Here is a 22,975-nt window from a genome sequence, read left to right as displayed (position 1 = left end):
TTCTGACATGATGTATACGAGATAAAAAAATGTATTGAAAAATGTGTTTGTGATGCAAGCAGATAATTTTTGTGAAAATAATGCCTATCCTTATTACTAATTGGTTCAGTGTTCGAGAAACATTTAGTTGCTAGCTAGAAACATTCAAAACATATAGTAATATAAACCAAAACTAGTTAAGCAAGATATATATATATTTTAAGATGGTTGTTTAGCTTTATACTCGGATCAAGTTTTTGCAAATTAAGAAAAAAAAATAAAGCATGAAAGTCTAACTCTTATAAGGATTGTAATGTTACTTAAGATCGATGCCTAAGAAAAGTAATTTTACACTCGAGATGATTAGGACGACTTGGAATGAACGGATTTTCCAACTCCATTGGAATATTTACCACCCCTATCAACATCAAGGTTAGGTAATTGTGTGGGGATGTTTCTTGATTTACAAGAAAATTAAGAGGGTCATTGTATTAATTACTCTCTATTTGTTGTTCTCAAAAAAAGTGAGGAGTTGCGTATAAAAACTTCCAAGTTATATATATATATAAATTTGGTAGTAGTACATTAGTGTGTTTATCTGAGTAAATCTTTAATGATCATCGTGTAGATTACATAAAATATGATTACCGAATGGAACTAGTGCTTGAAAAAGACCTTAGTGGGCTGGTTAAGTTTCCATTTCCAACAGCGCATGTATTTAACCAGACGGGATCCTCTGTCCAATGTTTTGTGTCCACTTTTCTGTCCAATGTAAAACTACGTAATTCCATTTATTATATCTGCTAATGTGGCACATAAAAAAGAAAGGCTATTTGGCTGCCTTATGTTTCTTCTTCTTTCTTCTTTTTTGGATTTCTTTTGTTAACACAACTTTATTACAATTCCTAAAACCCTATTGCTACTGTTACAATTCCCAAAACCTATTGCCACCGTTTTCTGTCTAGAAGATGAAGGAAGTTCTATAATGAAATAAATTTTTTTTTTTAGTGTAAGTGAAAGCAAATAATTTTGGGAACCTCTATCCAATAAGGCAGTCAAACAACCTTTCTTTTTTATTTGTCACATCAGCAGATATAATAAGTGAAATTGCATAGTTTTACATTAGACAGGAAAATGGATACAAAATATTGGACAAAGGATCCTGTCTGGTATTTAACTGCATCAAGAAAGATTAAAAGCAACAGAAAATCTTTTGTCTACCTGACAAAATTAAACCACAATCAGAGACCAAGGTGGGCCTCCTATCAGGTGGAAGAAGTATATTTGAACATGATTAAACGAAGAAACAGAAGCAAGATAATGGCTGCAAAAGTAGAGTTCGAGAGTTTTTTTTTAGAACTCAACGAATGTACGCATGTAGTTGTAGCATTGATGCTTACATATAAAGCCACGTACTAATTACGTGTTTATATTTAAGTACGTCTATTTTAAAAAATGGACATATTATATATGTCACAAGCCCTAATTAATGTAGAATTGACATATAATAGATTCCACTAGTCAACTGAAGGAGGACCACTCCGAAGAACGGGAAGGTATTATTAATCACACTTTTCTTTTTCTAAGGTAGATAGTTAAATTTCACTTCCTTTTTCTCTGCATTCCATTTATGTTTTAAAAACAGTAATGCTTTCTGTTTTTCAGAAAAAAATCTTGAATTATTGAAAAAGTTAAAAAAGATAATTTAGAGTTAAAAAAAAAAAAAAACCTCCTGTGGTATACCTAATACACAGAAAAACTCCACGTGATTTCAAAACATACAAAACGACACCTCATATTTTGAACTAAATTGTAAGCTAACAGAATTCATTAAACTTAACGAAAATGACGGTCTCGACTGTTAAACTTATCGGATTCCGTTAAGTTTACCGAATTCCTTTAAGTTTTCCGTTAAGTTTACCGGATTCTGTTAGTTTACAATTTAGTTCAAAATATGAGGTGTCGTTTTGTATGTTTTGAAACCACGAGGGACTTACTTCTCTGTGTATTAGATATACCACAGGGGCTTTTTTATTTTTAACCCGATAATTCAGTGTGATGTCTTTCCAATGTCATGCTAATGCCCTAACACTACTATATATACCAAGGTTGTCATTATTGAAACACATATCTGCATTCTATATATACGTACAAACATACTACTATTGCTTTTGAGGAAGCGTTAGCTGACAGCAGAAATGCAACAAGTTGTCCAATTAACCTTTTTTTTCCCCCAAAATATTGCAGTTGCTGAAAAGTTAAATAGTGTTAAAACACACACACACACACACACAAAAAGACTTCCTGCGAAAGCACAGGATGATGGCAAAAGGGTTCTAGTTGTATTTTCTGATGCTTAATGAGAAAGGTATACTTTGGTCCACAAATCATCACAAAATACTATGATACTGCAGACCCCTTGAGAATTTTGAGGACCATCTTGGCTCACCATTTGAACTTGGATTTGGACAAATATGCAATGGGACATAGCTAGCTGCATTATCTCTTTCATCCCTCTTTGTCATCCCATTCTCTTCTCTCATCCCTCTCCTACATACACCAACTCGTCCTCCTACCAATCACTTCTGTGAATTCATTTAGAATGATGACACAGACATAACTACTAGCTAGCTGGAGGGATTACTTTACGTAAGTATACAAAAAAAAAAAAAAACAAAACAAAAGGAGATTAGATTCTTGGTCAATTTCAGCTGCTGCTGAAATCTGAATGTGATTTGCATGGCTTAGCACCGACTCCTCAGCCTACTCTGCACTGGACCATAAAAAGATAGAATCTAGCTTAATTACAACCAAGAATTAGCTTGAATGGTATGGATAATGACTAATGATAGAGGGGAGTCCCTAAAGCCGAAAGATACAAGTCCCTCCTCCGCCCAGTATTTATCCGTTTGTTTGAAAAGTCGCATAGTGGTGGATATATTAAGACAACAACCAGAGACATTAATTATAGGCTGCAGGCCATCCCTTTTCAAGGCAAGTGTTAACCTCAATCACCTCTTTGTCCCACCTCTCTAATTTTTCAGTGCCCCATGTCTTCTCCTTTTTCGTCTCATTCCTTCAATTGGTGGACCTGCATTTTTATTTTATTCCTCTTTTATTTTTACACATTTCGTCCTCTTATTATATACTCCCTCCCTTTTTTTATAACTGTCGTTTAAGGAATTTGCTCTTAAGTACTTTTATCTGTCGTTTTACTATCCCCATGCAGCATTTATTATTTTTTCACAATTTTACCCTTTTATCTCTCTTACAGGATTCTTAATTACTACTCCTAGTAATTATTGCTTCTCTCTGCCCTTCCATATTCTTTCCTAGAAAACATGGGTGAATTGAATAATTAATGAGGGTATAAAAGGAAAGTGGTGTATAGATTTAAGCAATGAAAACTTTTCTTAATTGGTGTGCAAAACCTTAAACGACAGTTATAAAAAAAGGGAGGGAGTATATCTTCTTTAACCATTTTAGATTGTGTAATTTTCTCTAGATTGTGCATGCATGACCTCTCCACAAAGGAGAGGGGCATTGAATTAAGTTCTTCCTATGTTTACTAAATGATATGTTTACTAAGAGTTGGTAATTAGGTTGTAGGGTATTTGAAACGCACTTGGTAAGCATGGAGAAATGGATTTCTACTCCAATTGAAAATAATCTTATTTAGTTAAGGATTTATTTATTTATTTATTTTTCTACAATGTGTTGGACCAATTTACTCTTGGTAGTAAAAGATATAGTAGGATGTTTGACAGATAGCAAGAAGAGTATGTTAAAAAGGAATAGTATCCCTCCAACTTTATATCTTGTATGATAATTGAGACATGATAATCCATCAATTGTTAATTATATCAACATCATGGTAATCTACTGATTTTTAATTATATCAACATCATGGTTGGGAGTTTGTCAAGTGACTAATCATTTTCAAGAATTGCTTAACCAGATGCCTATCTTTTTATCCTCTTTCCATCTCCTAACAATCTAGATTTGTTCTATTTCAAATTCATTAGTCTTATTTTTTAAGAAGTACCGCTGTCATGTATATTCTACACATCAAAAAAGAAGTAATACTTAATTTTCATAATCTTATTACATACAAGACATATCTTAATCATTTCAAACAATTTATCAATTTTAAATATTAATTTGTTCATAGGTTTCTTTGCTTCATAATCATATCTGGCTTTCCATGAACAAAACACAAGCAACAATTTGCAAGTATAGCCGTGTACGCCCAAAGACAGCTGCCCGAGATGGATGTGGAACTTGACAGCAGAACATCTTTGGGCTATGGACCGCCCATGGCTCTGTTGTATATGCTTGTATATGGGATTGTTTAAGCATTCTTTTGTTGTCTGGTTTGGACCAAAAATCACTACTGTCCCTTTTTTTTTGGGTGGGGTGGCGGGGGTGGGTGGGGTACCCAGAATGGCTATTATTAATAGCTTTGGTTGCTATAAGATTGGCATAAACATGTCAAACCTTCTCTGGTACTTGCTAAACAAAAATTAGCTATCTTTCTGAAATGTCCTCTATGAAAGTGACAGCAGTCAATCTGTGAATATTGCCCAAAGACAAATCCCAGCTTTTGTTTCAGAAATAAATGAGCCTCTTGGCAATTTCTGCAATTTCGGAATTGTTTTTGATTGATCCTCTAGTCAAAATTACCTGCAGGAAGACTTGATCATCTGCAATTGTACTGTCTTTTCTAAGGGATTCAAATACTTCTCCATCTTGCACCAGTATTCACAAGCTTGATATACGCATCCTTAAAGTCTTCAAAGAACAAATTCTGATCATTGGCATACTTTGAGATCCACCTGTTCATCATCAAGCAGATTTGTTCTGATATGCAAGCAAAACAAGCACAGATGGAAACGATAATTGCAATAGTAAACGCAAAAAAAAAAAAAACATACGTTGTGCATTCATCATCCTCAACAAGTGCTCGATCTGAAGGAAGACCAATCATAGCAGACATCCCAGCTGCAGACAAAGGAAAATTAACAAATTATAAGGGTAGACACTAAATGATTAAAATTGGCATTGCAATGTATAAATTTCATCAAAAAAGATGGAACACACTAAATCTGACAGGTCTAATTCTATTGCAGAATAGGAAAATCTAATCTTTCATAGAATATAAGGATAGCCAGATAGGACATAAAAAAATGCGTCAAGAGCTTGAAATTTCTTCATCAAACTGAAGGAGCCCCTTTTTGCCCCCACCCTTTTCCCTCTCTTACTCAGTTATCTTATAAAAATGTCTCTTCCAGATAACTTGAACATAAATGAGACTAAAGCTAGAAGTATCGAGATCTGACTAGGTCTGATATCAGATGTTGAATTGGTGAACTGTTTAAGAAAGCAAATGCTAAAAGGAACATAGAAAAAGACAAAAAATACAAAAAATGGTTTATGCTAATATCATGGTGACCACCTGAAGACAACCAGGGCTTCTCCAAGAGTATTTTGAAGTATGAATTATCAAAGATTGTAGGATTTCCGAAACCTTTACTTCCAAGAGTATGAGCTCCAGACAGTGCAACAAGTTCCTGTGTGCTGTAAAAACTGTAAATGCAGGGCTACACATTCTCCAGCACCGCAAAAAAGTGTTGAAAGTTCAACAAAGAAAATCAACATGCGAATCATACTTATAAGATACTCAAAACTGATTATTATACTACCAGCATGAAAATGTGACTGATTCTGGCTACGAACAGCAGCAGACTGTAATTGTTCATCACTTGTTTAAGTTATTCATAATTTTCAATCACTTCAAAACCAATCAATTGTTATTGTAATCTTAAAAGGTAGACACTTGAAGATATGCCAGTAAAACCAAGCATATTGAGTTTTATCTAATAATGAAGTCCTATAACCATTGACACATCAGTTTAATTCCAACTTAAAGAAGCAGATAACAATTTAATTCAACTTCTTGTTCATAATGCGTTTGTCTATGTGTATATGAGAGGAGAGAGGGAAGAGAGAGAGAGAGAGAGAGTCAATCAACTAAATATATCTTTGTTATCTAGATAAGAAAAATAAATAAGCCTCAAGAGCAAAAAATCTCACAAGAGGATAGGGGATTGAATAGAGATCGCTAGGGCACTGCAGTTACTCAATTTTATGTGGAATATGACAAGGACCAGGTATGAACATCAGACAACAGGTGGATGATAAATAAAGAGAAACATAACAAAAATATCCATCTTCACACTCACGAGAAGCCCGTTCTTTGAAAACACTGCTTCAAACCAGCAGCATCTAGTGATTCTTCGGGTAGTTTTTGTTCAGGATCAGCCAGCCTGGAAGGCAGAAAATGTCAGAGTATGAAAGCTAAAAGTTCTATGTTAGGTAGACTACTTACTTCAGGATTGCTCAAGTTTAGCTGTACAGATAATTTCCAAGGTGCACTTGCTCTAAATATTGAAAAAGTTCTGAACTTGAAATCTCGAGAAACATAAGTATCAAATTGAAGTGATAGTATGTTCATTTGGATTAATAGGCAAAGGATCCTCTATCCCTATCTGGTTTAATGGTTTGAATTGAGTACAGTAGAAATATGGGTACCGCAGAATGATCATAGGCAGAGAATCGTCATGATAAGGGAAACGGAAATATTAGCATAAACTGAACCTTTACACCCAGTGCATTTTGTCCCTTGCTTGCAAAATTATAGTCAGACACTACAGAAATGCCAAAGGTAATTGCAAACGTGGTGCAGTTAGTGCAACATAGTATTGTTGTAAAATGCTTTAAGAATAGCCAGCAACAAAAGGTACAAGAAGGGGAACAACGGTCCTCATCATGTGATGGCGGAAATCATGGTGCTAACACAGAGATTTATTAGAGCAAAGAATGGTGCTGGTCACTGTCTCTACACATTATACTGCACCCACACTAAAGCAGTTTCAGTGTAGTATACATGCGAATCAGGTTACAGTAGCATTGGTGACTCTAAAAACTCTAAGGAAAGCAAGTGCAGGTGCTTCACATTCTCCTGAAGTTAGGGATCAAAGTTACCTACAGCAAATTGCGTGCAACTACAAATCTATTTTCTGTGCATATGACTTTATTTTACCAACAATTTGAAGTGTTAGTGTACATATTTGAAAATCCTACAACAAAATATGAAGGAAAATAATCTTGTGCGTAGAGAAGTTCAAATTGAGTCAAAACCTCAATTTCACTCCACACTCTTAAGTTGAGCTTATTTTTAACATGGACAATGGCTGAAACTACAGAAAGCAAATGCGTTTAAAGGCTGCATCATACATTGAATCTATTCTTCCCAACTGAACAGGGATTTTTGGACCTCCACATACTGAAACAGCTTCTGCTCCAGCCACAGCTATCAAATCGGCCCATGAAACTAAATTTCACTAGATGTTGAAGTTAGATTGTTACAGTGACAACCATCTGGAGTGAACATATATAATGCTCTCAACAGAAAAGTACCTGGATATAGTATGTCAATTTGACTCTTTGCCTTCTCTAGAATCTAAACAAAAATGTGTCCATGGAGTAATTAGCTGGTTGGAGATTCTTTAAAAGGTGCTCTGTATGAGTAAGTAACTAAGAACTTCAAATATTATACCGAAGTTAAATAACAAGAAAACAGACAGTAAAACAAAGAGCCAGCCTCAAGGCAAATTAAAGAGCGAGGACCAAAAAAGAGGAACAAAACTTGCCTTCACAGATTTCTTAAGACCTTTGTTTTCAGGTCTATCAAGTTCATGCAATATTGAGCCATTCATGCCACCTGAAGTAATACAAACAATGAAACAACTAAGATAAATGGTTACTGCAAGTAAATAAAAAAAGATGTAGCATGGGTTACCCAAAATGACTCTTTCTCAAACAAAGAGCGCAGATGTCTAAGGAAATTACCCAGAACACAGAATAAAATTACAATTGCGAAAAACTAGTGATCAATGGCAACACAAAAGATAAAGGAGCAAGAAAGCAAGCGTTTCTAAGAGAAGCACCAGTTTTGTCATAGATGTCAAAAGTTCCAGCATCATGAAAAACTAGGCGAAGTACACCTGCAGCTTTTCCCTTGGATAAGACCTTCCCAATCTCTTCCCTCATCTGAAAAATCTCACTGGAATCGAAGTTCTGAGGTGAATTAAATGAATAAGAGAGAAGACACTAGCATTCACTTGTTTGCCTCAAATAATGCTAAAAGAAAACCAAGTTCCTATTGATTTTTCGTAAGCCGGAAGCAATTCCAAAATTTGTCAAGAACTCTTTTATTCATTTATTTGTTTTCATGTCCTCTCCCCTCAATATAAAGGAAAAAAACCAAGCTCGCACACCGACTAGCAATACCGATACAAATCATAAAAGAAAGCGAACAAGCAAAAACAAAAAGTAAAGGGAAAGGAAAGACTGCAAGAAATTAAGCAAATTTAAAAAAAAAAAAAGGCTTAAGGGTGAAATTACTCAGCAGCAACAGCAATGAGACTTGGAACAAGAAATGGGACAGTAGTAGACAGGAAAAAGAGCTCTCTCCTGCCAAACAAATCTGATGGTCTACTGACCCTTTCATCTGTAGTGGAGAAGCAACAATTTACAATCAACAAACTAAATTCTGTTTCTTGCATATGTGTATAGATATATATTTGAAATTTCTTACTGGCACGAGGGATTGGAGGAGGAGGAGTAGCTGGAGCTTTAGCTTTGATGGGCTGCCCAACAAATTGGAAAGTTGGTGGCTTGGGGGCGGGAATTTTGAAATGAAGGCAGGAGGAGGAAGAGAGGACAGGGGAGCCCCTTAAGGAAGGGTGAATCCAGCGCGTGGAATTGGTCGTCATCTCCAACGGTTGGCCTGCGAATGAATTACGGTCAGCTTCCTGTCCGACTACTGTACATTCTGTAGTCTACTCCATTTACTACCAACCGCTAATAACGGTAGTGTATTACTCCTCCGTCGCCGTTTTTGCCACTTGATTGAGCTACAGAGACTGAGAATATATATATATATATATATATATATATTTTACTGCAGTTTATTACAAGAAAGTTAAAGGCTTGATAATTTTCTTTGTAACCTCCAATTTGTCAACTGCTATTGCGAGTTTATGGATTTGCTGTCTTGCTTCATGTTCTAGCTTTGTGCAACATTTTCAATCAACCAATGATGATCTAGTTGAACGATGTACATATGTACAAGACGTATCCTATCTTAAATTAAATATCTTACTCATGTTCCAGGTAGCATGGCCATGGTTCCATTTGGAATTGGGTACCAAAACCGGAACCAAAACCGGAACCAAAACCGTGGAACCAGAACCATGGTAGAACATTGGATAAAGGTTCCGATTCTAGTTCTCTAAAAATAGAACCAGAATTAGAACAGTTAAAAAATAATTAATATAAGTAGTGAGATAATTCGAAAAAAATTAGTTGCGTTTAATAGGTTTTAAAAAAACTTTAAATTTTATGGGCTTTCTTTTTTATGGGTTTTAAGAAAGTTTAAAAGGTCAAATTAAAAACTATTGGTTTGAAACTAAAAGCCCTTAAATGGTATAAAATCTTGGCTGTCAAAATTGGTGATAGAATACTTCTTGAAAGGTCGAAACGACAAAATGGTTCACTTAATACTAATACGGAACTTGAGTCATATCTAACTACCAAGTTTGAGCATGATGCTAGCAGTTTAACTAAACAGTTTAAAGTTCTTGACTGGTGGAAGTGAAAATCAGAGAATTATCCTATCCTCTCCCTTATTGCTAAGCAAATTTTAGCAACTCCAACATCAACAGTAGCGGTGGAACAAGCTTTTAGTGCCGGTGGAAGTATTTTGGATGAGACAAGGTCGAGATTAAGCCCAGAATCACTAGAAATTCAAGCATACGTGGATGATTGGACTAGAGCAAAATATAGACAACAAGAAATGGAAAAAGTTGAAGAAGAAGAATTCAATTATACAACTGATTCTAGTGCCGTCGCAAGCAATGAAGATGATTAAATAATTAATATTTGTTTTGATATTTCATCTCAATTTCAATGAAAAAAATCATGTATTTTCTTTTCCATTTAAAATGATTACCATTTGATAGTGTAATGCATTTTTTAATTTGACAATGTAACGTACTTTTCATAAAATTTGTATTATCTATTTATTACTTCGTACTTTGTAGAATAATAATAAAATTAAAATATGATCTTTATTTTGAATTTATTTTTTTACATTCTATTTGAAATTTTAATATATATTGTTATATTCGTATTAAAATTGGTAAGGATAAGGAATTAAATAAAATTGAATACAATTATACGGAACCGGAACCGGAACCGGAACCAGAACCATCTTAAATAGTGCGGTTCTGATTCTACCTCTCTGAAGAATCGGCGGTTCTGGAACCATGGCCATGCCTAGTTCCAAGAGGTCATTTTTTGTGTCATAAGGGCAAGGCATCATAGACCAATTAGGTTTCTCGAATATAAACTTGGAACAACTCTCCAAGACATACATTTTTACCTCGTCATTGGTCATTTTTATGAAAAACTAGAAAATTTGTATTTGAACCGTAACTAGATGGTGTTTGGATTACTCTTTTCTATCAAAAAAAGTTTTTATGTTTCCGTGAATGCATTTTTGAATCATCAGTTACCATACATACATCAAATACCTATAGTAAATTAATAAAAGTTTCAAAATATAACAATTCAAAAGGGAGGTTTTCATTAAATGAGTATATGTTTACATGGTTGATTACCTTTGATATATGCATACATATATTTGGTCAAAGACAGGCTCTTAAATCTTACAAGATGCAACCTCATAACAAAACAAAACAAAAAAAACTTTGAACACTACCCACATTTTATTTTTCTTGTTAATCTTTGAATAAAGCATTTAATTTCCTCAAAAAAAAATAAATCATTTAATTTGAACATAAAGTTACAAAATTATAGCTCTTCTGCTCATATATTTTTACCACATTTTTTTGTTAGCGGTTATGAGTGTATGTTTGACAGTAATTAACTATCATAGGATAATCAGCCTGTTATCATACATGGCATGAAGGTCCAAAGATGCTGAAAATAGTGGCCGGGCTTTAGGAAGGGAAAATAGTAGTCGGGGTTTAGTACTAATTATTACTCTCTCCAGGTGTAAAGATAAGCGGGATTTTCAGAATCTCGAACAAGACAACATGAGTTACCTTTATTTATTTATTTATTTATTTCCTGTTGGGGGTGATCAAGAATCAAGATTCATCCAACTTTATCATCCATGAATGAATCATGATCCGCCCTACTTTACCATTCACCCCACCTTTTACTGTTTACCAACCATACTTCTGAAATCAGTTTCAGTCATCATTTAGCTCGAATGTCCTTTCTGTCATCATGTGAGTTCCTCAGCTCTTTCTTACTTTCTTTTATGTTAGTCTTTTCCATCAATTTTTGTTTGGGATCATTTTGTTCCGAATGCTGGTTTTCCCTAAGGAGAATGGGTTTTCCTTGAATTTGCAGTTTAGGCCTCTTTAACTTCGAAAAGCTCACAACTTCTTTTGGTTTTCCTCCCTACCCTCAACACCCCTTTTTCAGTTCTTGGTATTTTTGGCATTTTGCTACTTTGATGTTTGCTTCTCAGTTGAAATCATCGGTCCCCTCTGTACATCCTGATTTATGCGTTACTGGTTATTTCTATTTCTAATTGGCCAGTGTATTTTCGGTTTTGCTGACCTTTTTGGCGCTTTCGTACATAAAATTGTTTTCTAGTTCAAGTTATGAGCTTATATTACCTCGGAAGTTGTATATATTAGCAAGAGACCAGGAAACGATTAAAGGAAATGGCAACCCCAGGAAGAGTTGCTGTTTGAATTGAAAATTTTGGTTCAGCGTGGAGATGGCAACGGAGGTTTTTTCCGTTGTGGGATACTCCTTTACTCCGAGAAGGAATTATTTAAAAAGATTACCTTTTACTTTGGCATTCTAGACTATCTAAAAATAATGTAAGTGTAATTGAGTTCATAGACTTTGTAGTGATTATAAGTTACAGCTAACTATTTTTCAAAAACAATAACTAATATCTGTAACAGCTGGTGAATTCAAGATTTTGATTTTAGCTGAAGCTTAGGTGTGCATTTCCTGGCAAATCATGTCCATGAATATGGATGGTGTTCATGCATTATTTTGATAATGTATCAAAGTGCACTCTTTTCCAACGTGCTTCTTTTCTGCCTCTCATTTGCTAAGTGAAATTGATCTTGTTTTTGACAGAACTAATTCGGAAGAGAAAAAGAGAGGCCCTGTCATCTCAGTAAGTTTTATGTCTGTCAACATGGTATTATCTCCACTTGCATCCCACAATGGCTGTCCTTTGTTATCCTTCACAATGCAATCGCATTGGCTTGGATGTGGGGCTTTTGAGTCTTCTAAGTTTGTCGCTGCCATGCGTGGAAGAAATGCGAAAGGGCTGATGTCCAGCTTGATGAAGTTGTATGCAAAAGATCAAAGAATCGGTGAAGTCATTAGATTTTCCCAAAGAAATTCTTATGAGGGTCTCAGAATAAGTGCCTTACCTGCATCAAACACTTCAGTTATTCAAATCATAGAAGAAGTATCTAGTTATCAATTCAGGACAGAGAACGGTGATCTGCTGAAGGTGCTTGTCGGGAAGAAAAATGATAAATACAGCTTGCTGATTAAGGCTCTTTCCTTACAGCTTCCACACAGAGAGAATGAGCTGGTTATGAGCTGGGGTCTATTTAGGTCACACTCGTCAAGTTTCATGCCTTTAGACTTTCAAGGTTCCACCTTGGATGGCAAAACTATTACCATGGAAACCCCATTTATGCAAGAATCTGAAGGCACACTTGCAGTTGAGTTGGATTTTGAATTGACCTTAGCTCCATTCTACTTTTCCTTTCTGTTGAGATCTCAACTTGATGCAGGTATGAGCAGCTTGGAAATTAGGAGTCATAGGAAGACGAGTTTTGTAGTGCCTGTTGGTTTTGGTTCTGGAAATCCTAGTCCATTAGGTCTCTCCTTTTCAGCGGACGGCTCTCTAAATTTTGCTCTTTTTTCACGAACTGCTGAAAGTGTAGTTCTGTGCTTGTATGATGGCAAAACTACTCATAGACCTAATTTAGAGATTGACTTAGATCCATACGTCAATAAATCAGGTGACATTTGGCATGCCTCAATAGACCGTAGCTTCCAGTTTGCAAGTTATGGTTATCGGTGCAAAGTAGCTGAAGATGCAGAGCAAGAGCATGTCCTCTTGGATCCATATGCCAAATTGATTGGAGATGTTCCTGCAGGTAGTCAGTCTACTTCATTATTGACATGTCTTGGACAGTTGAGCAAGGTACCTCCTTTTGATTGGGGCCAGCAAATGCGCCCTTGTTTACGGTTGGAGGAACTAGTTGTCTACAGATTAAATGTCATGCGCTTTACAAAGGATAAGTCCAGTAATTTACCTAATAATCTTGGAGGTAGCTTCTTAGGTGTCACGGAGAAGTTGCATCATTTTAAAGATCTTGGGGTGAATGCTATCCTGTTGGAGCCAGTTTTCCCTTTTGATGAGCAGAAAGGGCCTTATTTCCCATGGCATTTCTTTTCTCCTGCAAACCAATATGGATCTCCTGGTGATCCAGTGTCTTGTATCAATACCATGAAGGAGATGGTGAAGAAATTACATAATAATGGGATAGAAGTTCTTCTGGAAGTTGATTTTACCCACGCTGCTGAGGTTGGAGCTCTAAGAATTATTGATAACACTTCCTACTGTCATGTCAAAACAGTTGATGACACGGGAAGTGAACATGCTTTGAATTGCAATTACCCTGTCGTTGCACAATTGATTTTGGATTGTCTCCGGCATTGGGTGATTGAGTTTCACATTGATGGGTTCTGTTTCGTTAATGCTTCTTCTTTGTTGAGGGGGTTCCATGGGGAGTACCTGTCACGCCCACCTTTGGTTGAAGCAATAGCTTTTGATCCCTTACTTTCAAAGGTGAAGATAATTGCAGATTCTTGGGATCCACGTGAAATGAAGGTAAAGGAAGTCCTCTTCCCTCACTGGAAGAAATGGGCAGAAATAAATAACAAATTTTGTTATGACATAAGAAACTTCTTGAGGGGTGAAGGTCTTCTGAGCGACCTTGCTACTCGTATATGTGGAAGTGGGGATGTCTTCTTGGATGGTCGAGGCCCTGCCTTCTCTTTCAATTTTATTGCTAGAAATTTTGGACTTTCGCTTGTGGATTTAGTCAGCTTCAGTAGCTCCAAGCTGGCAAAGGAGTATAGTTGGAATTGTGGGGAAGAAGGTGCTACAAATAAAAATGATGTGTTAGAAAGACGACTCAAACAAATTCGCAATTTTCTGTTCATTTTGTTTATTTCCTTGGGTGTTCCGGTCCTTAATATGGGAGATGAATGTGGTCAGTCTTCTGGGGGTTCTCCTGCATATGGTGATAGAAATTCCTTCGACTGGAACGCTCTAAGAAGTGGTTTTAGTATCCAAACAGTGCAGTTTATTTCTTTTTTGACTTCACTGAGAATAAGGCGAAGTGATCTTCTTCAGAAGAGGAATTTCTTGAGAGAAGAGAGTATTGAGTGGCATGGAAGCAACCAGGCTCCACCAAGTTGGGATGACGCAGCTAGCAGATTCCTAGCTATGACCTTGAAGGCCAGTTCTGAAGATATCGAGTCTAACTCAGTTCCTAATGCCTGTGGTGACTTGTTTGCTGCCTTCAACGTTGCAGATCTGTCAGAGAGCATTACTCTTCCCCCACCTCCAGCAGATATGGTATGGTTTCATTTGGTTGACACGGCCCTTCCTTTTCCTGGATTTTTCACAGCAAATGGTGCTTGTATAGAGGATGGATTGGCCACATATGAGATGAAATCTCACAGTTGTGCTTTATTTGAAGCTAGACGCCCAAGTGAATGAATCTCCAAGATTGGCGTATCAAATGCATTGCTTTCTGCATCCTCCGCATTCTTGTATTGTTGAGATCTCCTTGTAAGTACAATAAACTCTAGTAAAAGATGGTGTCTGTGTACTTTAAATTCTAGTAGAAGATGGTGTTTGTGTACTTTAAATTCTAGTAAAAGATGGTATTTATGGCACATGAACCCGTAATACCCTATGTATATTGATTATGCTTATACTGAGTTAGCTCTGTAACAAAGCCATTTCGTTTGAGTACTCAAGTTGTAGCTGTTCCTTCTATCAGAATGGTAATGCTGAAACTATTTTTATAAAATCATACTCTTCTTCTCTCAACAACTCATAGTTCGGCAGATATTGACCTGATTATGCTCTTTCTTGTTTTCAGTTTAAGACAGATGTATTTAAGGCAGTGTTTGAGCAATATATGTTTTCTCACTGGCATTAATTTCCTGGTTTTGCAATTTCATTTAACATACTGCTAATAGAGGACTAGCTAGGTACAAAGCTGGATGCTAAAGTTAATCCCAGAAAAAGACAGAGACTGCAGCCGCAAGTAAAAGATTGGGCTAACTGTAAGACATTCAGTGATCAGAATGTCCAGTCATTGCATGTTTTTCCTTAATACATTGGTGCGTTTATCAGCTACAATGAGAAAAATATTTGCTAATCGAATCATGTATCATGTATAAATTCATAAACATTATCTGTCATAGATTTACAAAGCAAGCATGTGCAAACATCATATCAATCTTTGTGAAGACTAGCATAGCAAAATTTCTCCCTGAAAGCAAAAACAAAACCTAATGAATATACAGGGAACCAAAAAAGGACAGCACATATTAATGTTCTTCCACTGGTGGCCTCAATTTGAATGAAACTGCTGCTTCACCTTATGCGGGTGCTATCTTGGCCCTGAAAGCCTAATAGCCGAAAGATAAGCATCACTGTTACAGTCTGAAGGCCCTGATGAGGTGCCGGTGCCGGTGCCCTCATCGCTTATTGACTTGAGGAATCCTGCATAAAGTCGCGACCCTAATTGAGAAGAAGGAGGTGGAGGGACAGGGCAGATTCCTTCCAGCATCTGAACTACCTTGGTCATCGATGGTCTTAGGGACATCTCATCCTGTATGCACCACAAAGCAACTTTTATTGCTGTAGAAACCCTCTCATCGTCTTCACCTATCTTCAAACTTGTATCAATGATGTCCTTCAATTTTCCGTCTTCCATCATTTTAAAAGCATAAGTTGGAAAATGGGATTTCTCTGAGGACTGTGAGGGATCATAGTTCTTTCGACCTCCAATTATCTCTAGCAGCACCATGCCATAACTGTAAACATCACTTTTCTCCGATATAGCATAGTTTGTGATCCATTCTGGTGCAAGATACCCCCTTGTTCCCCTTAATGTTGTGAAAACATGACTCTGCTCTCGAGTCATAAGCTTGGCAAGACCAAAATCTGAGACTTTCGCAAGAAAGTGGTCATCAAGAAGTACATTCTCAGGCTTTATATCACAATGAACAATCTTCACATCACAATCTTCATGGAGATAAGCCAGACCTTTAGCTGTTCCTAGTGCAATGCTGTACCTAGTTTCCCAATCCAACATGAATTCCCCTTTATTTTTCGGGAAAAGCCATCTATCAAGAGATCCATTTGCCATGTACTCGTAGACAAGGAGACGGTGACTTCCTTCAGCACAAAAGCCTTTAAGCCTGACCAAATGAAGATGATGAATGCTCCCAATAATGCTAACTTCAGCCCGAAATTCTTTCTTCCCTTGACCTATGCTTTCCAATTTCTTCACAGCCAATCGAGTGCCATCAGGAAGAATCCCCTGGTAAACAGAACCAAAACCACCTTGACCAAGCTTCACACTGAAGTTATTAGTTGCAGTCTGAAGATCATTGTAGCTAAAACGAACTGGCATTCCAGTTAAATTTTCCAAAAAATTTTCCTCCTCCGAAGACTCTTTGGGGGATTCAGGAAATGCCTTGTTTTTCTTCTGGTGGTAACGATAACCTGCATAAAGGAGACCAACGATAACGAGCACAGTTGAGATCACAATCACGATGACAATCACAAAGCGCGCTTTGTTAGTTCCACCACCTCCTTGATTTGCCCCGCCGCCAGCACTAGTCAAGACCTTAATATAAGAAGCATAGTTAGGTCCATTAGTGGAACCCTGCAAACTTCCTATCTGATCAAACAGGAAACAGTGTCCCGAATTGCTGTCATGGAACATAGCAGCACAGGAGCAGTTTCCTTGACAAGAGGCTTTGCAGCCATTTAAATCTGTTTTCTGAGAGGGTGGAACAAACCCGAGAGCAAAGTAACTAAGACCATCCCCTGCATTCACAAGCTCCGCAGAGTCCTGTGACCTGTTGCAGAACGAGACACTCCCTAGTTTGCAAGAGGGAAGGGTTGAAGGGCACTGGCATTTGTTGCCGCTGTAACAAACGAAATATGGATCACAAGCTGCCGGTCTACTGCACTGATCTTGTGGTATTTGTACTGAGGAGGCGCTAATGGTATTATCAGATTGAAGGCGGCTGAAAATAATCAAACCATCACTTCCCAGAACTGCCACCCATGTGGCATTTGCGTCCCGGTTATCAGAGAATAAAAACTGCCAAAGCAACTCTCGATTTTGTCCATAAAACCTCCAAGAATTGGCTTCAAGAGTTGCAGATACAACATACCCACCATCCTTGTTGATGATTCTTCTGTTATCCTTTCCCATGGCCCAGTAAGGCTGCGGAGGCTGATAATCTGCCGACAGAATCACATCTCCAGACTTTATCTCGAGGGAGTAGCTCAAGTTATTGGAGCTGGGATTGCTAACAAGTTTCATTCCTTCAGTGAACTCCTGATTCGACATAAGGGTATCAGTTGGATGGCTAAAACTCTGCCATATTACGTTGCTATCATTGCCAACAAGTACCAAATTCCCCGAGTCCAGCAATTCGATTGCTACAACTCCTTTATTGGCAGTACCTGTGGACCAAATAGTGGATCCCCCACTTTGCAAGTAAGCATTCCCGCTTCTGTCGAATATGAGTAAATCTGAATTATGAATCAGATTGCCTCTATTAGCAGACCAAATGATTGTTGAGCCGCCATTGCGAACTACCACAAGTTGAAACAAAGTGACATCTTGTGTGGGGTTGAAACCAAACGCGAAGACCGAATTGTTGGAGAGAAGAATCAGCCCATCATTATCTATCCAATTCATTTGAGCCCCCTGAAATCCCAGATTCAGCCTGCCTCTATTCTGAACACTGGACATACATGTTTGAAGAAGACTAGACAAGAAAAAGACGACTTTGATAGACGGGAATTTCCAATTGCCCATGACTACATCAAGGTGAATATCAGTCAAGGCCAATACATGATCAAGATTAAAACTCTAGCGGAATTCAGGAAGATCAATGAAGGCCAATACATGATCAAGAAAATCAAAGTTTGGATGCCATGAAAAAAGGAAGGTTGAGTGATAATACTTAAACAGAATTTTGCTTGGGCTAAAAAAAGAAAGTTCGAAATCCTAAAAGCAGAAAGCTGATAGAAGAGATAAGTAAAAGGTGAACTGAACTGAAGTACATGGTAAACAGCAAAGACAGACACAGGTCTGTGTGGGAAAAGAACCGAGATCCAGCCAACCCAAAATACCAAACTTTAGCTGAGAGCCAGCTGAACAAAACAAGAGAAGAAGTTCTTGGAAAGCAATGCGCAGGGGGGCTGCGTCCCTCGCTTTCAGATAACCATGAGAATTATCGCCAAATGACACAAAAACGTGAAAGATTGACTAAGAGGGGTTTGACTCCAAATGAGAGAAAAACCATGGGAAACGTAGACCACTAAAAAAAAGTACTACTAGCTTAATTGGCCATCAAAATTGGGACTCAGTTGGAACAAGGAAAGACAATATAGCAGGAGTATATCTTAACTCACGAACAATGCAAAAGCATCGGCAATGAAATGAAGCACAGAGGAGGGTTGTTGCGCGGGGCAGGCATCCCAGGTATAAATGAAGACTTTGAGGAGAAACAAACAAGAAATTTTTGGCCTTTTCTTGATTAAATGAACCCTTTTTTGGGCTTATAGTCAATCAAAAGAAGAAAAGAAAATTGGAGAGATCTGAGGAGGGTAATAACACTAACAGTAATGCTAGAAACAAGAAAGAAAGGAGGTGACCCTTTCTTGTTTTCAAGCATCAAACTCAACTCTATTTCTTTAAAACAAATAACATCTTGTTGTCACTTAATAATAGAGAGTAAACAGCAGAAAAACAGGAGCAATTTTTATCCATAATAAGAAAATCAAAAGGTGGGTTCACAGATCCAGAATAAGTTTCTTGCTGAATCAAGTAAACGATTAGTTTATGGGTGGGGTATGTTAACGTGATGTGTATGTTGTGGTGCACGTCCTTGTGGGGATTTTATTAATTTAAGTGTTTAGAAGAAGAGGTAGATGGCAGATGGGAGGCTGCCAATAGAAATCAATGCTGGTGGCATAATTAAATGCCCAGGTTGGACAAATGTGACCACAAATGGCTTCCAAAGAGTCAAAACTCCCCCGCCCAGCCTCAGTATAATACATAACCAACTCCCACGATAGGATACCACGACCAGCCCAGTACGGGTTTTACTTTCAAGTTTGTCAGGGTGTTTCAACTTTTGCAAGTGGGGTCCTTTTAATTATCCTCCAAAGAAAAATGTGGGTTCATTTTGATGTTGGATATTGGCCTCCTCCACAGCCAGCCTCCAATTATTCATTGCAATATATTCTCTGCTTTATATGAGATGAGTCGACTTCACACCAGGAAAGGAATGACAGAACCGGCCAATTAATTGCCTTGTTCTCAATCTCAAGTCTGCATTTTTTTTTTGTTCCTTGTTTGCATAAAATTTATTATTTTCTCAAAAAGAAAACTTGGGGTTGTCATTAACTGGTTAATTACTAGTCATCATTTATCAACTCATAGTCATAGTCATGGACATATGCATTGGCTGGTTTATAAAACATGGAAACATACATACTATGAAGTACCATGAGTTCGAGCCGTTCGCGAGTTGACCAACTTAATATTTTTGAACTCGAACTCGATGTTAACTAAGTTTAAGTCGAACTTGTACTTGAACTGCTCGTAATTAGATTCGTTTGCAATCCTACAATGAAGTATCACGAACAAGATGCATGCTTCCAAGAATAGTTCCAACTCGAGGAAATCAAGAAAAGGAGCTACGACGGGCAAATGGTTGGTTCCTTTATATGGTTTGCTTAATGAAATGATTCATCATGGATCAGTAGGTGAAATCCACTAACCAAATATCTGATTTTTCATTCTCCATTTTAAGTGATCAACTTAATAATACTCTTTTACATCTTTCGTTCAAACTTTCCCTTGAGTTAAAAAAAAAAAAAGAAAAGGAAAAGAGCAATTTGTAGTTGAAAAACTGATTTAAAATGAAAAGAAGCATTTGGCAAGGGAAATAGGAAAATAATAAACCATCCACTTGGAAAAAAAATCAGTGAGTATTTGTTATATGTCCATATGTTGACGTTTTCATGACCTTTTCCGTTCACGGCCTCAAAAAAATAATCCTATCCTATTAACAATGTGCACCTAGTCGTCACATGAATGTACGGTATGGTTGAATGAATCAAAGAGAAATTCCATCTCAGACCATACGGTATCGGTATGGTTGAGTTACTCAAAGAGAAATTCCATCTCAGACTGTGTGTTTAGGAGATACTAGGATGATTTCAACCTTTTCAATTCTTAGCTAGCCAAAAATTCAATGTCAAATCATACAAATCACTTTGAACTTTTGAATTCAGTTTTGAAAAAAATCGTTCAAAACGTCCCTCATATTTTGTAAATTAACTTTTTTTATCCCTCACTTTTAAAAGCATAATTTTACATCCCCTATAAAGTCACATTGATCAAATTTGGTTCCTACCTAGGTTTTCGACTAGTGTTTTATCGGAATTCACCACGTGCCTTGCACGTGATCATTTTTTAGGGCAAAATTGTCCAATCAAATTTCACATAAATTCGATTTTTTCATTCCTTACAATTTACAAAATGAATTTTTTCATCCCTTACATTTCAAAAAATGAAATTTTCAATCTCTCACATTTCACAAAATGAATTTTTTAATCTCTTATTGATCATGTGTACAAATGGTCTCTTTTTTTTTTTAACACATGTATATATCTATTTGATTTTACCTAAACAATACGAATAGCATGTAATATATCTGTATTTGGTGTCATCTACAACTACAATTAGTTTATTCAGGTGAAATTAAATAGAGATATATTACATGTTATTTGTACTGTTCCGGTGAAATCAAATAGACATATATATGAGTTTGCGAAAATAAGAAAAGATTATCGTACACATGATCAATGAGAGACCAAAATTTTTATTTTTTAAAATGTGAGAGATGAAAAAATTTATTTTATGAAACATAAGGGATGAAAAATTTTATTTTGTAAAATGTGAGGAATTATGGATCAAATTATGTGAAATATGTTTGACAATTTTACCCCTAAAAAATAATCATGTGCAAGGCACATGATAGATTCCGACAAAAAACTAGTCAAAAACCTAGATAGGAACTAAATTTGACCAATGTGAATTTGTAAATATGTAAGGGAAATAAAAGTACACTTTTTTTGAACGATTTTCCCTTCATTTTTTCACATTTGATACTATGTGAAATCTAAATCAATACCTATTTCTTTTTTATCTTTAATAAACATTATGCAGCGTGACGAATAAAAAAATGAAGTAGACGAACATAACAAAATCACATTTTTTATCACAAATACAATAAACAAAAAAAAAGATGCATTCTTTTATAACAACAAAATGTCTTATTGTTTATTTTAAATTACAATAAATACATATACACTAATGCTATAATACATTATATAAAAGGCAGGGGCGGGATTGTGGAACCCGACCCCATTTACAGGGTGCAAAAATACAACATAAGATTATACAACAAGCTAACTAAATTGTAGTCCGATATAATAGCATGCTGCAATGGAATATTATGATGAATATCTAGCAGGAAAGTGCAACAGTTTAAAAGTTAACCACTGAAAATCCAGAAATTTTTTAGAATAATTTGGGAAGGAAAATTTTCAAATGGGTTAATCAAAATTATAAGTACAAACAATATTCACTTTTAGGGACAAAAAAATGTATATTCTTTGAAGTCTAGGGTGGTCAAACGTTACCACCCCAAATGATTAGGGGGCAAAGTGTTATTAATCCTCAAAGAAATCAGGGTTTCTTCCCTAGAATTGAATTTGCAATGCATGCTCAAGCATCAAGCGTACGGAAAATGACATAATGTCTGACTTTACAGCTTCCATGTCTGTGCAAATTTATGGCAGAAAATCAGGTTGAAGGAGACGTATGAGAAGAAATTCACAGGCGGAAAAACAGCAAGAACATGCTATCCTTGCAAACACCTCAAACTTGGACACCAGGTAATGATGGAAGATCACTAGTTTAATTAAGGTGTGGATGATGTCCTGATTTTATGATTAATTCGTCCATATCAATCCTTGCCTCATATAATTTCTTCTATCTATAGCTTGAACTTTCAAGAATTTGACTGGAAAACTGAAGGTATATGAATCTGCATGTTAGTAGCTAATCAAAGTCAATTAGCAATCAATAAATTAATGCTATTAAGAGTTTGAGACTCTTTTCAAGATTTAGGGAGATTAGCCCATGTTAATATCTGCACTAATCTAGTGGCATAAAAAAAAAATTCAATACTAGGTAGAATCCAAGCTAGGTTGGACAAGAGCGACCCTTTCAAATTGTTGTGCACTTTGTTTTCATGGCATCCATTAAAAAGAGAGAACTAAAGAAGATATGATCAACCAATTGAACATTTATTATGTTCACCAGATTTCCCTGTTCTAGGAATGGTAGACATTACAAGTATGTAATTTTATATCCTATCCTGCCTATGCAAACAATAATAATATTAGAGTAAATCTTATATACACTGACAGTGTACACACTAT

General features: G+C 36.4%; 3 protein-coding genes across 6 annotated transcripts; 1 reads left to right on the top strand and 2 right to left on the bottom strand.

The window, feature by feature from the left end:
* Positions 1-4,468: 4,468 nt before the first annotated feature.
* On the bottom strand, positions 4,469-8,929 carry LOC113779195 (putative L-ascorbate peroxidase 6). Of its 3 annotated transcripts, none has more exons than XM_027324696.1 (10): positions 8,639-8,929; positions 8,446-8,551; positions 7,989-8,104; positions 7,692-7,762; positions 7,459-7,501; positions 7,276-7,372; positions 6,222-6,305; positions 5,435-5,556; positions 4,914-4,980; positions 4,469-4,814 (listed from the first exon to the last, which is right to left on the bottom strand). In XM_027324696.1, exons 1-10 carry the CDS (start codon positions 8,814-8,816, stop codon positions 4,712-4,714), a joined length of 987 nt encoding a protein of 328 aa, XP_027180497.1. In that variant the 5' UTR covers positions 8,817-8,929; the 3' UTR covers positions 4,469-4,711. The 3 variants fall into 3 exon arrangements, with proteins under 3 accessions (XP_027180497.1, XP_027180498.1, XP_027180499.1); XM_027324697.1 differs by having other exon boundaries at positions 7,276-7,351; XM_027324698.1 differs by having other exon boundaries at positions 4,723-4,814; positions 5,435-5,549.
* Positions 8,930-11,088: 2,159 nt separating this feature from the next.
* LOC113781450 (isoamylase 2, chloroplastic) lies at positions 11,089-15,244 on the top strand. 2 transcript variants are annotated; one of them, XM_027327388.1, is made up of 2 exons: positions 11,089-11,360; positions 12,235-15,244. In XM_027327388.1, the coding sequence occupies exon 2, from the start codon at positions 12,284-12,286 to the stop codon at positions 14,909-14,911; it is 2,628 nt and encodes an 875-aa protein (XP_027183189.1). In that variant the 5' UTR covers positions 11,089-11,360; positions 12,235-12,283; the 3' UTR covers positions 14,912-15,244. The 2 variants fall into 2 exon arrangements, with proteins under 2 accessions (XP_027183189.1, XP_027183190.1); XM_027327389.1 differs by lacking the exon at positions 11,089-11,360 and adding an exon at positions 11,495-11,966.
* Positions 15,245-15,513: 269 nt separating this feature from the next.
* LOC113781720 (G-type lectin S-receptor-like serine/threonine-protein kinase SD2-5) lies at positions 15,514-18,898 on the bottom strand. The gene has a single exon (XM_027327694.1). The coding sequence runs from the start codon at positions 18,267-18,269 to the stop codon at positions 15,816-15,818; it is 2,454 nt and encodes an 817-aa protein (XP_027183495.1). The 5' UTR covers positions 18,270-18,898; the 3' UTR covers positions 15,514-15,815.
* Positions 18,899-22,975: the final 4,077 nt, after the last annotated feature.

The sequence above is a fragment of the Coffea eugenioides genome, chromosome 8 (assembly GCF_003713205.1).
Source record: "Coffea eugenioides isolate CCC68of chromosome 8, Ceug_1.0, whole genome shotgun sequence".
In the NCBI taxonomy this organism is placed as follows: domain Eukaryota; kingdom Viridiplantae; phylum Streptophyta; class Magnoliopsida; order Gentianales; family Rubiaceae; genus Coffea; species Coffea eugenioides.
This window is presented reverse-complemented; position numbering and strand designations above follow the sequence as displayed.

What these genes read in the sequence shown, in the direction of transcription:
- LOC113779195 (XM_027324696.1), bottom strand. Translation starts at nt 8,816, where the DNA reads ATGACGACCAATTCCACGCGCTGGATTCACCCTTCCTTAAGGGGCTCC. An exon ending in TCCTCCAATCCCTCGTGCCA is followed by an intron (nt 8,552 to 8,638) that starts GTAAGAAATTTC and finishes TCTCCACTACAG; the next exon opens with ATGAAAGGGTCAGTAGACCA. An exon ending in AATTGACATACTATATCCAG is followed by an intron (nt 7,373 to 7,458) that starts GTACTTTTCTGT and finishes AGTGAAATTTAG; the next exon opens with TTTCATGGGCCGATTTGATA.
- LOC113781450 (XM_027327388.1), top strand. Translation starts at nt 12,284, where the DNA reads ATGTCTGTCAACATGGTATTATCTCCACTTGCATCCCACAATGGCTGT.
- LOC113781720 (XM_027327694.1), bottom strand. Translation starts at nt 18,269, where the DNA reads ATGGGCAATTGGAAATTCCCGTCTATCAAAGTCGTCTTTTTCTTGTCT.